The sequence below is a fragment of the Hyla sarda genome, chromosome 6 (assembly GCF_029499605.1).
Source record: "Hyla sarda isolate aHylSar1 chromosome 6, aHylSar1.hap1, whole genome shotgun sequence".
In the NCBI taxonomy this organism is placed as follows: Eukaryota; Metazoa; Chordata; class Amphibia; order Anura; family Hylidae; genus Hyla; species Hyla sarda.
Window position 1 is genome coordinate 4,391,688 of NC_079194.1, and position 19,206 is coordinate 4,410,893.

A 19,206-nucleotide genomic window follows, 5' to 3' on the forward strand; every position below is an offset into this window, starting at 1 on the left:
GAAAAATGAAAGAAGCGATCTGATTTGTTGCTATGAGCAACTCAGAAACTTTTCCTCTGCACAGATTTTGATAAATCTCCCCCAACGTGTTTTAGGGCTTGGGAGCCCCTTCATTGGGTTATCTAGCCTGTATCTCTGATGAAGGGGCTCCCAAGCCCTAAAACACGTTGTGCCACAAGAAGGAAGACGCCGGTCAGAAATCATATGAACAGTGAGATACAGTAAGCGCACGTTCACACACGGAATTGTATAATTCGCAGTAAATCCTTCATGACCAATCAGATACTATTAATTCATAGATACTCTTCTTATTTCCTGCCAATCATGAAGGGAAGTGTTTCCCAACCCGGGTGCCTATATCTGTTGCAAAACTACAACTCCTAGCATGCTGGAGGTTGTAGTTTTTGCAACTGTCTGTGTATGCAAGGAGATATAGCTCTGCAACAGCTGGAGGCACACTGGTTGGGAAACACTGGCACAGGGTGCTATGAAGAGTACCTACAGGAGCAGGGACTTCTGTCAAAGACAAGTGTCCCTGCTGCTGTAATTGGCTCATAAGGTAAGTGGTAAATGCTCTTTGCATCTCCACTCGCACTCACAAATACAGAGCACCTGGCCCAGTGAGTGAACTGATGGACAAAGTCAATTTCTGGAAATTTATTTAATCTCTAACATAAATCTTTTCATTTTCAAACAGGGAAAATCACAGTAATGAGACTCCACCCCCACTCTCTCTGCAAAGCCAGTGGAGTCATGGGAAATGTAGGCAGCAATAGAAAATAATTACAGTGATAGAACTGCAATCAGTATGGCTAAAAACCACATGCCTGCCACGTCAGCTAAAACAAGATATGAGGACGGGATATGAGGACGAGATATGAGGTTGGGATATGAGAACTGGTTATGAGGACGGGATATGAGGACGGGATATGAGGACGAGATATGAGGTTGGGATATGAGAACTGGTTATGAGGACGGGATATGAGGACGGGATATGAGGACGAGATATGAGGTTGGGATATGAGAACTGGTTATGAGGACGGGATATGAGGACGGGATATGAGGACGAGATATGAGGTTGGGATATGAGAACTGGTTATGAGGACAGGATATGAGGACGGGATATGAGGACGAGATATGAGGTTGGGATATGAGAACTGGTTATGAGGACAGGCTATGAGGACGGGATATGAGGACGGGATATGAGGACGGGATATGAGGACGGGATATGAGGACGGGATATGAGGACGGGATATGAGGACGGGATATGAGGACGGGATATGAGGACAGGATATGAGGACGGGATATGAGGACGGGATATGAGGACGGGATATGAGGTCGGGATATGAGAACTGGTTATGAGGACAGGATATGAGGACAGGCTATGAGAACTGGATATGAGGACAGGCTATGAGGACAGGATATGAGGACGGGATATGAGGACGGGATATGAGGATGAGATATGAGGACAGGATATGAGGACAGGATATGAGGACAGGATATGAGGACAGGATATGAGGACGGGATATGAGGTCGGGATATGAGAACTGGCTATGAGGACGGGATATGAGGACAGGATATGAGGACGGGATATGAGGACGGGATATGAGGACGGGATATGAGGACAGGATATGAGGACAGGATATGAGGACAGGATATGAGGACAGGATATGAGGACAGGATATGAGGACGGGATATGAGGACGGGATATGAGGACGGGATATGAGGACGGGATATGAGGTCGGGATATGAGGACGGGATATGAGGATGGGATATGAGGACGGGATATGAGGACAGGATATGAGGACAGGATATGAGGACAGGATATGAGGACAGGATATGAGGACAGGATATGAGGACAGGATATGAGGACGGGATATGAGGACGGGATATGAGGATGGGATATGAGGTCGGGATATGAGGACGGGATATGAGGACGGGATATGAGGACGGGATATGAGGACTAGAGCATCATTGTTGCTTTTCCTCTCCCCCAATGTTTCGGTAGGAAGCCCGGGTACTCTGCTGGTTTGCTCATAAAATATGATAGAAATAACAATATATTAGATAATAGTCTGAGGGATGTAACGATAGTTCATGGAGCGTGCGCCCAGCATTTCACTTCATGAAAACCTTCAATCAATTAAATCTTACCGAGGAATCGGACCGTTCTCCGCACCAGTGGATTAATATAGCAACAGTCTCCAGTTAATAGTGTTTTCTCCTGGTTCTCAAAGTCTCTTGTCGCTACCTGTAGGCAAAAGACCACAGTCTCTCCGACGATAATCTGAATAGGAAACACAAGAAGGAAGATGCCGGATCAGAAATCGTATGAGATACAGTAAGCGCCCATTCACACACGGACTTGTATAATGCGCAGTAAATCCTTCATGACCAATCAGATATTATTAATTCATAGATACTCTTCTTATTTCCTGCCGATCGTGTAGGGAAGTGTTTCCCAACCCGGGTGCCTCTATCTGTTGCAAAACTACAACTCCCAGCATGCCCGGGCAGCCGAAGGCTGTCCGGGCATGCTGGTGGTTGTAGTTTTGCAACTGTCTGTGTATGCAAGGAGATATAGCTCTGCAACACCTGGAGGCACACTGGTTGGGAAACACTGGCATAGAGTGCTATGAAGAGTACCTACAGGAGCAGGGACATCTGTCAAAGACAAGTGTCCCTGCTGCTGCAATTGGCCCATAAGGTAAGAGGTAAATGTTCTGTGCATCTCCACTCATACTCAAATACAGAGCACCTGGCCCAGTGAGTGAACCGATGGACGAAGTCAATGTCTAGAAATGTATTTAATCTCTAATATCAATCTTTTCATTTACAAACAGGGAAAATCACATTTCTATCATTCTAAAAGATGTCCTTACAAGATGAGTTCTGAAATCCTTAAAGCGTAACTGTCAGATCCCACAAAAAAAATAAAATAAACTGTAATATGTTACTTAATACGTCATCATATTTCACACACAAAAATGCATATTACAGCTGCTCACTGTCTTTTCAATTGTTTCAAAGGGAAGGGGTGTGTCCTTCTCTTGCCTGCCCTGCACTGTGATGACTCCTCCCCCTCACTCTGCTGACTCACTGCTCTTGGAGGAGCCTGGCAGCCCTGCTCTGTAATTCTTTCCTCTCTTGATTTATGCTGTACACAAACACACACACACACAATGATTATTGGGGATTGCCTGTACTCTACCACCAAAGACAATATGGTGAGTGTATAACTTACATCTTTCTATGTCATTCATGTGTGTCATCCTTTGTCAGTCCTGTAATGCTGGGACTTGTAGTTTTGGAATAGTTGGTGGTACAGTGTTCAGATAACTATTTTTTACAGCAGTGTTGCCTTCAGCTGTGTGCCTCCAGCTTTTGCAAAACTACAACTATCAGCATGCCCAGACATCCTTTTGACTGTCCAGGCATGCTTGGAGTTGTAGTTTTACAACAGCTGGAGGCACATGTAGGCTGCAGCCTTGTCAATCAGCCATCTCGTGTCCATGACCCTTGGACACCCTCATGCTGCTGTGAGACTCATCAGTGTCCCAGGAGGTATGGGGACCCCTAGTGGAGGGATTTTCAAAGGCAGTTTTCAACAAAGTTTTTATATCTGACAGTGCCCATTTAAAGGGAATCGGTCTTCAGTATCACCCAAATTAACCTGTTGGTAGAGGCTTGTAGTGCGGCTAACACTGATGACAAAGGTCTTTACCATTTTTCGATCACTGCGCATCCACCAGCATCCAGGATAGACCCGTGAGCAAAATCTCTGCTCGCAAGTAACAGGTGAAGAAAAAATATACTTGGCATGGGACTTCTGCATTCTGAATATATATATATATATATATATATATATATATATATATATATATATTGGGAAGATTATGGCACTCTCTATCTTAGTGTGGTGCACAGGTAGGGTCCAATCCATTAAATATAAATAAAGAAGCAACATGGCATTTGACTTGCGGTGAAAATAAAGGTAATGTTTCGGTCAATTTAGACCTTCATCAGACTCGATTGCTGCGGCATAAGAAAAGGTTCAGCATGCAATACGGTCAAATACTGTGTCCAGAGGTATGTGGTATAATCACCAAAGTCGCATGAAGAAGGCTCCATTGGTTCATTCCCCATGCGACTTTGGTTGATATATCACATACCTACGGTATAGTATTTTCACAACTTTTTCACTGCCGGTGGAGTGCCACGTTCTTTCTTTGTATATTTTTATATATATATATATATATATATATATATATATATATATATATATATATATATATAGGCAAAAACAAAGCAGTTGCAGCACTCAGTACAGGAGGAAAAACGTGGGTAGCTTTATTCCATGCTAAAATACAGATGCAACGTTTCGGCTGCCTGCACGCTGCTTAAGCTTCTGTCGGATAGCCGTTTAAGCATCCTGGACAGGTTCACTTACCTATCCCCGCTGCTTCGAGTCCACTTCGCGATCCTCCTGCATCTTTTGCATCTTCTCCAGGGTCCGGGCCTCGCTTTCCGGCGTCGTTATTACATCAGTGTGCACGCCATCCCGGCGCAGCAACGTAATAACGTCACCAGAAAGCGAGGCCCGGACACTGGAGGATCCAGAAGAAGACGCTGGAGAAGCGGGACAGCATCGGGAGCCCCTGGGAGACCATCGGGAGCGGTGAGGACGCGGTCTGGAGCGGCGGGGACAGGTGAGTATAAATGTACTTTTACTATTGCACGAATCCCTCAACATACGATGGATTCGACAAACGATGGGTCGTTTGGAACAAATTACCATCGTATGTTGAGGGACCACTGTACTTTTAGGAGGTTCCGTTGCAGAACTGCTGTGTAAACGCTAGTGATGAGCGGCATTGGCAATATTTGAATTTGCGATATTTTGCGAATATATAGACAAATATTCGTCCTATATTTGTGAATTCTGCTTATTTGTTAAATATTCGCATATTCACGTATTTGAGGAAGAAAACAATGAGGGGAGGGCAACTTTCCTATTGGTTGCTAGGGATGTTGTTGATAACCTCTGACAAGTGTATTTGCATCATTCCAATTGGCCCACAAGTGAAAAAAAAGAATATGCGAATGTGCGCATATGCGGAAAAACGAATAATCACAATTTCTGATATATAGCGAATATATTCGCGAATTCACGATAAAAATTCGAAATGCGAATATTCGCGCCCAACACTAGTGAACGCAGCCGAGGGAGAACTATTGAAGTCGATGAATTGTGCAGCAAGGTGGAATCACATGGATCCCTGGTGGACATAGTGTGAACGAGCGCTGATCTGATGCTTCTACTAGACCCTGCCAGAGAGAACACCAAAACGATGAAAAATGCATCATAATGTGAAAACATCTTAAGAAATAAAACATATTAATAATCTTTACTCATAAAGCAACAAAATATTCTGCAGCAATTTACAGTCCAATACTTGGCGTTGCCCCATTATCCCATTATTTACCCCATGGTGAATGTAATGAATAAAAAAAAAAAAAAAAAACATATGCTAAAAAAAAAAACTGATCAAAAAGTTGCATGTAACCCAAAATTGTAGGAATAAAAACATCTGCTCATATAAAAAAAAAGAAATATTATATTTGTTTTTATTTTATTTTGCAAAAAAAAAAAACATAAAATTGGTATCTATTATCGTACTGATGTAAAAAAAAAAAAAAATGGAACTAACAAAATTGCAGCATCATTTTTTTCATCCCTCTCCCCCCCCAAAAAATAAAATAAATAAATAAGGTTTCCTATATGTTACATGAGCCCTAAAATGGCGCCATTACAAAATTCTACTTTTCCAGTAAAAAAGCGTTCAAGGATAAATAAAAAGGTTATGGATTTCAAGGCATGTCAGGAACTGTCTAGAGCAGGATAGGTTTGCTATGGGGATTTCCTCCTGCTCTGGGCAGTTCCTGACATGGACAGAGGTGTCAGCAGAGAGAACGGTGGTCAGACTGGAAAGAACTACACAACTTCCTGTGGAACATACAGCAGCTGATAAGTACTGGAAGGGTTAAGATTTTTACATAGAAGTAAATTTCAAATCTGTTTAACTTTCTGGCACCAGTTGGTCTGAAAACATTTTTGTTTTCCCCAGAGTACCCCTTTAAGAAGACAAAGAAAACAATCTGACACATTTTCTGCAGCTCTAACAGGTTAAAGGGGTATTCCAGGATTTTTTTTTTATTTGACTATGTCACAGGGGCTGTAAAGTTAGTGTAGTTCATAATATAGTGTCTGTACCTGTGTGTGACGGTTTTCTCACAATTCTTCTGTGATTTTCACCCCAATATTTATTTTTAACAGCATACAAAATGACTGTTGTCTCAAATTTTTCCCAGCTTGCAATGCGGCCGAGACCTGACATCACTAGTCAGCTGATGACAGGGAGCCTGGCTGCTTCAATGGGTGGAGCGATCGCTTGGTGGGAGAGAGATCAATCTGCAACTAATACAATAACTGGAGGCACCCTGATTGAAAACCACAGGTCTTTTGAATGGATGCAGCTCATTTATGTTTCAATGGGTGGGGTGGCTGATGTGTGGGAGGGAGGAAAATGGAATTGTGGGATTTGTAGTAAAAAAAAAAAGAAAAGTCAAACAGGAAATACCCGTTCACAAAAAGCTGCCACAGTGTTATGGTAATCTCACAACATAGCCATTGATCCCCAAGACAAGCGCAGATCCTTCCTAAGCATGTCCATTACTGTCTGCCAGGTACCTACTAAAATCACTTTATGGTGGAGAACCCCCTTAATATACGTCCCCGCTCTTGACATCTTGACACATTCCTACTTTCTTCCTCTCCTCGATAATCTGCCGTCATATCGGCCATTTTAAAGGAAGAAGAAAAGAAAAGCGGAGGCGGGGGGGGGGGGAGGGGGATCTACAATAAAAAGATGAAATTGTCTTAAATTATGTCAGGCTCAGGGTGACAATTCCCGTCAGCTGTGAATACGACAAAGGCTGCACGTGAAATCCTGCGCGGTGCGCGTCGTATGGCAGTGAACCTCACATCTCGTAGAGTCAATTATTTTGGTCGGCTGATGGTTTTCATTGTTGCAGTGTCAGATTTTTGAGTCTTCGCGGGCGTCTCTACGACGTCTCGGTAAACAACTTCTTCTTGACATTGAACAGATTACAGATGGCTCCTGGCACAAGTAAATATTAGCCGAAGTTGCCGCCATAGATGAGTCTCATACCGCCGCGAACATGAACTCAATCTCATTTACAACGATTCTGACAAATTCAAAATGTCAGATCCTTCAGCTGGTAATTCTGTAGACAACGATGAGAGGATGAAGGATAAAGGGGACAATACTGAAGAGCTGGGGTAACAATACAAGGATTCCAGATGGTACAACCGGGACTGGACCCAGAGAAGAAGCCGCCAGGGACCAGCACACCTTCAACTGTGTCCACATCCTCAGGACACTAATGCAGATAAAAACTATGGAGGGGCAGAGAACCATTGGTTCCCTGCCCTGCCACTAGGTCTTGTTAGCCACCGGCTGCTTTAGTCCTGGAGCCAACCAGTGGCCGGGAGCACAGAGAGGACGGCAGTGTCCCAGCACAGGTGATGGTGAAGGGCCATGGGCTGGGAAGAGGATTGTCACGATGCCGGCTGGCAGGAGGTGGATCCTCTGTGCCAGAGAGGGATAGCGAGGACCGTGCTAGTGGACCGGTTCTAAGACACTACTGGTTTTCACCAGAGCCCGCCGCAAAGCGGGATGGTCTTGCTGCGGCAGTAGTGACCAGGTCGTATCCACTAGCAACGGCTCACCTCTCTGGCTGCTGAAGATAGGCGAGGTACAAGGGAGTAGGCAGAAGCAAAGTCGGACGTAGCAGAAGGTCGGGGGCAGGCGGCAAGGTTCGTAGTCAGGGGAGATAGCAGAAGTTCTGGTACACAGGGTTTTAAACACACAAAACGCTTTCACTAGGCACAAGGGCAACAAGATCCGGCAAGGAAGTGCATGGGAGGAGGTTAGATATAGTCAGGGACCAGGTGGGAGCCAATTAAGCTAATTGGGCCAGGCACCAATCATTGGTGCACTGGCCCTTTAAGTCTCAGGGAGCTGGCGCGCGCGCGCCCTAGAGAGCGGAGCCGCGCGCGCCAGCACATGACAGCAGGGGACGGGAACGGGTAAGTGACCTGGGATGCGATTCGCGAGCGGGCGCGTCCCGCTGTGCGAATCGCATCCCCAACGGCCATGACAGAGCAGCGCTCCCGGTCAGCGGGACTGACCGGGGAGCTGCAGGGAGAAAGACGCCGTGAGCGCTCCGGGGAGGAGCGGGGACCCGGAGCGCTAGGCGTAACAGTACCCCCCCCCTTAGGTCTCCCCTTCTCTTTATCGGGTAACTGCCTCCCCTGGGATGAGGACACCGGGAAAGGATGGAGGGATTCCTCAACGGCAGGCAGAACCGCAGGAGTGGGAATGGGGAGAGAGGGCAGAGGGCGAGACCTGGCACGGGGCAGTGTGACACCAGGACGAGGGCCATGAGGGGACACAGAAGCTTGCCTGATGGAACTGGGAGGGGGGGAGGGGCATTTCCTGTGGCAGGCAGAGTCCTTAATGACCTTAGGGGGACCGGATACAGGAGGAACCACAGGGTCACGGCAGGGAGTACTGGGAACCGGTTGAAGGCAGTCCTTGGAACAAGAGGGACCCCAACTCTTGATCTCCCCAGTGGACCAATCCAGGGTTGGGGAATGGTGTTGAAGCCAGGGTAGTCCAAGGAGAACTTCGGAAGTGCAATTAGGAAGGACCAAAAATACAATTTCCTCGTGATGAGGTCCGATGCACATTAGGAGGGGCTCCGTGCGGTAACGCACGGTGCAATCCAACCTGGCTCCGTTGACCGCGGAAACGTGGAGTGGCTTGACAAGACGGGTCACCGGAATGCGGAATTTATTCACTAAGGATTCCCGAATAAAATTCCCAGAAGCTCCAGAGTCCAGGCAGGCCACGGCTGAGAGGGGAGAGCTGGCTGAAGTGGAAATCCGAACAGGTACCATGAGACGTGGAGAAGCCGACTTGGCATCAAGAGACGCCACACCCACGAGAGCTGGGTGCGAGCGTGCGTTTCCCAGACGTGGAGGACGGATTGGGCAATCCACCAAAAAATGTTCAGTACTGGCACAGTATAGACAAAGATTCTCTTCCTTACGGCGATTCCTCTCTTCCAGGGTCAGGCGAGACCGATCCACTTGCATGGCCTCCTCGGCGGGAGGCCTAGGCGCAGATTGCAGTGGAGACTGTGGGAGAGGTGTCCAGAGATCTAAGTCTTTTTCCTGGCGGAGCTCTTGATGCCTCTCAGAAAAACGCATGTCAATGCGAGTGGCTAGATGAATGAGTTCATGCAGGTTAGCAGGAGTCTCTCGTGCGGCCAGAACATCTTTAATGTTGCTGGATAGGCCTTTTTTAAAGGTCGCGCAGAGAGCCTCATTATTCCAGGATAGTTCAGAAGCAAGAGTACGGAATTGTATGGCGTACTCGCCAACGGAGGAATTACCCTGGACCAGGTTCAGCAGGTCTCAGCAGAAGAGGCTCGGGCAGGTTCCTCAAAGACACTTCGAATTTCCGAGAAGAAGGAGTGTACAGAGGCAGTGACGGGGTCATCGCGGTCCCAGAGCGGTGTGGCCCATGACAGGGCTTTTCCAGACAGAAGGCTGACTACGAAAGCCACCTTAGACCTTTCAGTAGGAAACTGATCCGACATCATCTCCAAGTGCAAGGAACATTGCGAAAGAAAGCCACGGCAAAACTTAGAGTCCCCATTAAATTTGTCCGGCAAGGACAGGCGGAGGCTAGGAGCGGCGGAGGAGATGGTTGTTGCTGCTGTAGCTGCGACTGTACTTGCTGTAGTTGTGACTGGAGTTGCTGTGTCATGGTGGTCAAGTACGACAGCTGGTGATCTTGTTGCGCTATCTGTTGCGACTGCTGGGCGATCTGACGAGCTTGCTGGGCGACCAGCGTAGGGAGGTCAGCGACAACTGGCAGAGGAACTTCAGCGGGATCCATGGCCGGATCTACTGTCACGATGCCGGCTGGCAGGAGGTGGATCCTCTGTGCCAGAGAGGGATAGCGAGGACCGTGCTAGTGGACCGGTTCTAAGACACTACTGGTTTTCACCAGAGCCCGCCGCAAAGCGGGATGGTCTTGCTGCGGCAGTAGTGACCAGGTCGTATCCACTAGCAACGGCTCACCTCTCTGGCTGCTGAAGATAGGCGAGGTACAAGGGAGTAGGCAGAAGCAAAGTCGGACGTAGCAGAAGGTCGGGGGCAGGCGGCAAGGTTCGTAGTCAGGGGAGATAGCAGAAGTTCTGGTACACAGGGTTTTAAACACACAAAACGCTTTCACTAGGCACAAGGGCAACAAGATCCGGCAAGGAAGTGCATGGGAGGAGGTTAGATATAGTCAGGGACCAGGTGGGAGCCAATTAAGCTAATTGGGCCAGGCACCAATCATTGGTGCACTGGCCCTTTAAGTCTCAGGGAGCTGGCGCGCGCGCGCCCTAGAGAGCGGAGCCGCGCGCGCCAGCACATGACAGCAGGGGACGGGAACGGGTAAGTGACCTGGGATGCGATTCGCGAGCGGGCGCGTCCCGCTGTGCGAATCGCATCCCCAACGGCCATGACAGAGCAGCGCTCCCGGTCAGCGGGACTGACCGGGGAGCTGCAGGGAGAAAGACGCCGTGAGCGCTCCGGGGAGGAGCGGGGACCCGGAGCGCTAGGCGTAACAAGGATCCATGTGTTCATGTACAGGTAGAGGAGGCCATTATTAGTGAGTGCACAACAGTATTAATATTGTGTGTGGGAACAAAATGGGGACTATGGTACCAAGAGAGGACATTATTACAGTCTGGGACAGTATTTCATCTGGGGATCTATGAATGGAGATATCCTGCCATTTCCTGTCATAGTGTGCTGTCAGTGGTCAAGGGGATTTGTTCATAGTGTTCCAATCATGAGACAAAAAAACATCAAAAAACAAAATGTCACAGGTTACTCTTTCCCTGGTGTTGACCCTGTCTGTGTGACTGTTAAATCCTGTTTTTTATCTTTTTATTGGTCCTAATTCTCTTTTCTGTGTTTCTCACATTGAATGCAGTTCACTGAGGAGGAGGGGGTGTTCTTTGTTTGCCCTTACATCTCTTATGGGAACCTCCTCACTCCTTACAGCTGATGACTGGCTGCTCTGTGCACTAAGGTTCTATGACCCACCCCCCCCCCCCCCCCTAGTTTACAACCCAGGAGCCTGCACAGAGGGCTGTTTGTCCCACCCACACTTCCTGTTCCTATGACAGCTGCTGGTCAAGACACACACACAATAGCTGTTGGGGCAAAACAGTGTTCTGGATGGTGGCGAGACCCCTAGTGGTAAGAAGTATGGAACATTTTTTTATCAAAAAATATGCACACTTTTAAACCAAATGTGCATTACAAATATACATAAAATGGTACTATCCACATTGTATAAACATTTTTACAAATGACAGGGCCCATTTAACATTGTCAGATGAGGGAGTTAAAGGCAGTGATTCAATTAGAGCCCCACCATAGTACACATCTAATTCTTATTTCTCCATTTCAGGGACGGGACTAGAGATGGGCTGTTTGACAGTAGTACACACATAGACAGCTTTTCCCTTAGTTGCCTAGCCAATAACAGAATAGCACCCACTCCTCTCTGCTATGCTGTGATGTAGTGATGATGGAAGTGCAGGAAGCAGGCTGGCATTGTGCTGGGGGCAATTTACACAGTACAATTCTGTATATGGAATGTGGTAGGGGGGGAGGGGTTACCGACGCACTGGGTTTTCAAAGTGATATGTGAGCAGACATGAAAGAAACAGCAGCAAAACAGCTATAAAGGGGGTTACACTAAGCACTGAACTACTACTGAACACAAGTTTGTAGATCAAAGGGAGGAGGAAATTAGATTCAGAAAGCAACACTGTGTACATAAGAAGCACAGTAACTAAGGGGTTACACAGGCACTGACCTGCTGCTAAGATGAGAGAGAAGCCTTGATTTACATTTCAGGGACAGTGCAGATCCTCTGTAGAATAGACACAGGTTGCTGGTACACAAACTTTCCCTTTCAATCCGACAAAGCCCATACCTAGCCCTGCCCCCACTTCCTGTGTTCTGTCTTACTGAGGTCGTTATTAGAGACAAATTTTCCCTAACAACAGGAAGTGAAGAGCAGATTTAAGAGAACTTTAGAGCAATTGTTTGTTAGAAATCATATACACTATCAGGTGGGGGGAAATTATGTAAAAATGACAATTTAAATACCCAGTGAAGACTCACTGGTCAGATGTGGATGACGGTTATCGGGTGACGCTCACCCTCCATACAGACAACACATTGCACATTTACTAAAATCAGAACAATTGATGACTGAGCCACATTCTACCCGTCCGGGGTCGATAATTCACTGGGGGGGGGAGGGGTCATTCGTGTATCAGAAGCGTCGATGGATCAGAGTTTGTCTTTTACTGCTGACCTAGTTTCCAGGACAATGGCTCCAGGGCGGCTCCGGCAGATGTGAACCCACGGAGACCGAATCACGATTGTCTCTGGAATAACAAGGAAAGATTCTCCACATCCCCGGTATCTGTAAATGTCTTCTGAGGACGCGTTCTTATTCCTGTCAGTCTCAGCAGGATCGCGTTTCAGAATCAGGAATCAGCAGGTGCTAATTGAGCCATAACGTTCTGTATTCTGTATCTCTAAATGTTATGTAACCGGAGCCGACGCTATTTATGTGATTACTGACATCCAAATGAATAATGTGAAGTCAATACTGCGACAATTTACAAGAACAGAACAACGGATAGAACTGAAGATAGTCCGGACTCCTCCAAGACCAGAACCAGTGAGAACAAGATACAGAAAGATACATAAGATATATAAAGTTACATAAGATACAGAAAGATACATAAGATATATAAAGTTACATAAGATACAAGAAGATACATAACACACATAGATAGATATATATGAGATAGATAGATAGATATGAGAGATATTTTTTTTTTTAAACTGTATGCAACCGTACAACAAACCGTGGCCATAGACTTTCCATTCAAAACCGTATGCACCATATTGTATACGGTTGTCTCCGTTTTTCACACCACATGGTTTTTTCGTTTTTTTTTTCTGGACAGAAAACCGTGGCCTACCACATTGACCCGTATACGTTTTTTTTTTAAACATGGGAGTCAATGGGAACCGTGCAGACTTGTATGTGCGTACGGTTCCATCCAGTTTTTACCATACGGTTTTTGACTTTGCACAGTTTTTTTTCCTTGGAATTTCAATCAAACAAGTGAAACTTTATTCATAATGGAGTGAAAAGTTCAAAACATATACGTTTTTTTTCTTAAAAAACAGAAGCAACCGGACATCATTTTTCAAATCGTATACAGATAAAACTTTGTACACACGTTTTGATACAGTTTAGTCAGGTTTTGAGGAATACGTTTTTTTTAAATCAAAAACCTGATAAAAACTGTATTGCAAAAACGTGGTGTGAACCCACCCTAACACAGACTTTGTAAGGCAGATACATGTCACCCACTCCTAAGGCTAAGAATGCATATAACGGTATATAATGTAAGTAATCAAAGTTAACAAGGAGGGGAGTTAACAATCAGTCCAAGAAAAAATCCCTTAAGAAGCCTTACCCCAGTGTGTGCCAAACCCCGACATGTGTTTCGCTCCCTTGAGCTTCCCCAGGGGGCGTGGCTAACTAGGGGTCTCCAGAAGCTATATATAATGATGTTTGGCCAATCACAGACAACCTCTCATTAATACCATTTACACACAATCTCGGTCCTAAAAGTGATGTCTCCCTCCTTTTCCACTATAGGGCAGCTGCACAATTAAGTAGCCCGACCCTAATTGGTCTTGTTTCAAACGCATGTTAAAGACCGAGATGACAGATTGTTTGTAAATGGTATGAAAGAGAGGTTGTCTGTGATTGGCCAAACATCATAGTATGTAGCTTCTGGAAACCCCAAGTTAGCCACGCCCCCTGAGGAAGCTCAACCGAGAGAAACACATTTAGGGGTTTGGCACACACTCTGGTAAGGTCTCATTCTGGGACTGATTGTAAAACATTTTTACCCTCTTTGTTAACTTTGATTACTTACATTTTATACCGTTATATACATTCTTAGCCTCAGGAGTAGGTGACATGTATCTGCCTTACATAGTCTGTGTTATACTATAAGGATATCACTTGTGCCATTGATTTTATGATCTTTTAAGAATATATGTAATTGTATTTATAATAAAGATTATTTTGCGTTTCTAATTAAAGTGATAGTCTTTTTCAATATTTGGGGTATATATTTTTATTTGGGGTATATATATACATTAAGATACATAAGATACTAAGTACATACTAGAGCACATTTATAGAAGCCTTTTCAGTTCCCAAAATTTACCAGCAGTTATTTGCATATTTTCTGTTATTTACTATTTCTATTATATTTCTATTGTAATATAACACATTTGACAAGTTTGGCTAATGGCAGATATAAAATGTTAAGTAATTCCAGTGACAAATGAACAAAAATCATCTCATTGCTTTGATCATGTGCATTACGATCCAATAAGTGGTTTCCCCTTAGTGTTTCCCAACCAGGAAAGTACCTCCAGCTGTTGCAAAACTACAACTCCCAGCCTGCACATGGGCATGCTGGGAGTTGTAGTTTTGCAACAGCTGGAGACACACTGGTTAAAAAAATCTACACTATCAGCATAAGGCACCACAGAAAGTACATTCAGAAGCAGGGACTCGTCTTTGATAGAAATCCCTGCTCCTCTAGGTACTTTCTATAGCACATTAGGCCATAATAAGTACGTACAGGTGCAGAAACTCCCGTTGAATGAGAGTCATTGCTCCTGAACTTAATTCCCCCCAAGTGAATTCTAAAAAAAAAAATCTGATAATGAGGAGTTGTAGTTTTACAAAACCTTGAGGTCCAAAGTTTGGAGACCACTGCCCTATATGCCGTTCTATATGATTAGCTTTCATATACATTATCAGGATTTTATTAGTTGAGAAAACCTGATATACAGAGAATCCCATAATGCCTTCCGAAAAGGTCTCCCAGCCAATCAGTAGGCAGTATAGGAGAGATGTCACTATAAACACCTATGTATACAGCAGCCATTATAGAGATAGCAGGTGTTAGGTGAAGATCTCTGTGAGGGACAGTGAGCAATGCTCACCGCAGATAGGAGTAAGAGACACAGAAATAATAATTTTAGTACAGAGTGTTCTGCATCTGTTCTGTCAGCAGAAAATCTGTTTCATTGCAAGTAGAGATGAGAACATTTTTGAAAAATTTGATTCGGCCAATTCGCCTAATCTCAAAAATTTGATTTGATACAAATTTATTTGTGGCAAATAGCTATTAAAAATGGCTATTACCGGGCTACAGAAAGCCTCAATAGGGGTGTAGAACACTTTGCCTTGCTGTAACACGCATATGGAGTGTGCTGGGGGTAGTGAAATAATACCGTTATTCAGTATGACATGCGGATTACAGGCTTCGCTATTAGAATCACTGATGCAGAGCATCTGGATGTATCGGCAGGAGGACAATGAGAGGAGGACAATACACTCCGCTGCAAACTGTATTAGGCTACAAAAACAAGTGTGTAGCTTTGGCTGGCCTTTCACAGTAACTAGGCAAAAATTAGTTTGACAGGAAAAAAAATCGTACACCACCTATGTACGCACAGGTTATACTTATGAGAGGACAATACGCTCCACTACACAACCTGTATTAGGCACTTATTAGTGCATTGCTCACCCTAACTGGCCCCAATTAGCTTTATAGTTGTTGTACACCCCAGTACAGCAGTACAGAGTCGCTGTGTATGACACCCAAAAGTGTACTTTCTCCTAATGGAGTTTAATGAATCGTTTCATTTTATCGAATTGCAGCGATATTCGGATTCATTATGGTTCATTATAATTCATTACATTAATCCTGTTGCTACTCCCCAATATTTGAAAACATTTTGTTGGCTTGAATAAAACCATTATTTTTCACTGTCCAGGTGCTAAACCTGCTGATATTCCCAAACACTGAACATTTTTGGAAAGCTTGGAAAAAGCCATTGCTTCTCCCGATTGCAATTTTAAAAGCTACGAGACAGGTGCATAGCAGCTAACCCAAAAAACGGACCGGCTATGTTCACACAGTGGAATTTCCAAGTGGAATCCCACAAAAAAATTTCACCTGGGAATTGATTTCAATGGGATTCTGTTGCACTGTTCACATGGCGGAGTGAATCCTCTTGATTTTAGCATTCGCAGAAACAAGTTCATTGTTTTTGAAAATTCTTCTCGGAAATGCGTTGCGATTTATTGAGATAGGACATTTTGATCCATCATTGCACCGGCAGAACATGCAAATGTGTGCAATGTCCACATGTGTTTTCCGAGCAGATATTCCGCACGTTTTAAGCCATGTGAACATAGCCCTAGACAGGGGAAAGCAGAAAAGCAGTGTGATTCCTGTTCTGTAATGTAAGGAAGAATATCTATAACACATGTACATGTGACTTGGGGTTGTGTATTAGACACGAGCTGCAGTCCACGCGCCCGGCCACGTTATATACTGTAATTCAGTCTCTCCCTGATGTGGGGACCCCGTGGTGCCATCATGGCTGTGATCGTCCTTTATGTGCCTCTTAGTTCTTGTGTTTTCTGACGCCATCGAATGCACAGAACCCACATGTCTTTAACACACAGAGTGTGGGAGGATGATAATTGTCTTGTGCGCACGATCTGCACTAACTGGGTTCATAGGCAGAAAAACATCTTTCAGTATTTTCTCTATTTCATTGTGATGATGTAATGTGAATATTAATGATCAGCGAAACACGTTCATCAAAGGGCGCGGTTCTGAATCACGGGGAGACGCAATGTGTATTGTTTTATTATAGTGACATTGTGGGGAGTTAACAGTGTGTTACACCGCATGTTAGTAAAGAGCCGCCCTTTATCGGTATTAACTAAGAGTACAACATTTATTAAAGCCAGTGGTGCCATGTCTGCACCCAGCACAGAAATATGGGCCACCATGATAATGCCCCATGTGACATCACATCATACAGGACAATGAGATCACATGACTCCAATGGTCTCCACAGTCAAAAGATCTAATCCCATAGATCACCTGCACAGTCACCAGATTTCATCCCATAGATCACCTCCAAAGTCACCAGATCTCATTGAATAGATCACCACTGGGATGTGGTGGAACCAGAGATTCTCATAATGGATCCGACAAATCTGCAGCAACTGTGTGATGTCATCATGTCCATATGGAGGAACTGTGTGATGTCATCATGTCCATATGGAAGAACTGTGTGATGTCATTATGTCCATATAGAGGAACTGTGTGATGTCATCATGTCCATATGGAAGAACTGTGTGATGTCATTATGTCCATATAGAGGAACTGTGTGATGTCATCATGTCCATATGGAAGAACTGTGTGATGTCATCATGTCCATATAGAGGAACTGTGTGATGTCATCATGTCCATATAGAGGAACTGTGTGATGTCATCATGTCCATATGGAGGAACTGTGTGATGTCATCATGTCCATATGGAGGAACTGTGTGATGTCATCATGTCCATATGGAAGAACTGTGTGATGTCATTATGTCCATATAGAGGAACTGTGTGATGTCATCATGTCCATATGGAGGAACTGTGTGATGTCATCATGTCCATATGGAGGAACTGTGTGATGTCATCATGTCCATATGGAAGAACTGTGTGATGTCATCATGTCCATATAGAGGAACTGTGTGATGTCATCATGTCCATATAGAGGAACTGTGTGATGTCATCATGTCCATATGGAGGAACTGTGTGATGTCATCATGTCCATATGGAGGAACTGTGTGATGTCATCATGTCCATATGGAGGAACTGTGTGATGTCATCATGTCCATATGGAAGAACTGTGTGATGTCATTATGTCCATATAGAGGAACTGTGTGATGTCATCATGTCCATATGGAGGAACTGTGTGATGTCATCATGTCCATATGGAGGAACTGTGTGATGTCATCATGTCCATATGGAAGAACTGTGTGATGTCATCATGTCCATATAGAGGAACTGTGTGATGTCATCATGTCCATATAGAGGAACTGTGTGATGTCATCATGTCCATATGGAGGAACTGTGTGATGTCATCATGTCCATATGGAGGAACTGTGTGATGTCATCATGTCCATATGGAGGAACTGTGTGATGTCATCATGTCCATATGGAGGAACTGTGTGATGTCATCATGTCCATATAGAGGAACTGTGTGATGTAATCATGTCTATATAGAGGAACTGTGTGATGTCATCATGTCCATAAAGAGGAACTGTGTGATGTCATCATGTCTATATAGAGGAACTGTGTGACGTCATCATGTCCATATGGGGGAACTGTGTGATGTCATCATGTCCATATAGAGGAACTGTGTGATGTCATCATGACCATATGGAGGAACTGTGTGATGTCATCATGTCTATATAGAGGAACTGTGTGATGTCATCATGTCCATATAGAGGAACTGTGTGATGTCATCATGTCTATATAGCGGAACTGTGTGATGTCATCATGTCCATATGGAGGAACTGTGTGATGTCATCATGTCCGTATGAAGGAACTGTGTGATGTCATGTCCGTATGAAGGAACTGTGTGATGTCATCATGTCCATATGGAGAAACTGTGTGATGTCATCATGTCTATATGGAGGAACTGTGTGATGTCATCATATCCGTATGGAGGAACTGTGTGATGTCATCCTGTCCATATGGAGGAACTGTGTGATGTCATCATGTCCATATGGGGGAACTGTGTGATGTCATCATGTCCATATAGAGGAACTGTGTGATGTCATCATGTCCATATAGAGGAACTGTGTGATGTCATCATGTCTATATGGGGGAACTGTGTGATGTCATCATGACCATATAGAGGAACTGTGTGATGTCATCATGTCTATATGGGGGAACTGTGTGATGCCATCATGCCCATATAGAGGAACTGTGTGATGTCATCATGTCCATATGGAGGAACTGTGTGATGTCATCATGTCCATATGGAGGAACTGTGTGATGTCATCATAA

At 44.7% G+C, this 19,206-nt stretch overlaps 1 protein-coding gene across 1 annotated transcript in view; it reads right to left on the reverse strand.

The window, feature by feature from the left end:
- The window catches only part of PLPPR5 (phospholipid phosphatase related 5), a 207,701-nt gene that overhangs the window by 109,500 nt on the left and 78,995 nt on the right, over positions 1-19,206 (reverse strand). The window contains exon 2 of the mRNA XM_056523108.1: positions 2,155-2,287. Within this exon, the coding sequence (XP_056379083.1) occupies positions 2,155-2,287 (133 nt within the window). The remainder of the gene's footprint in view (positions 1-2,154; positions 2,288-19,206) is intronic.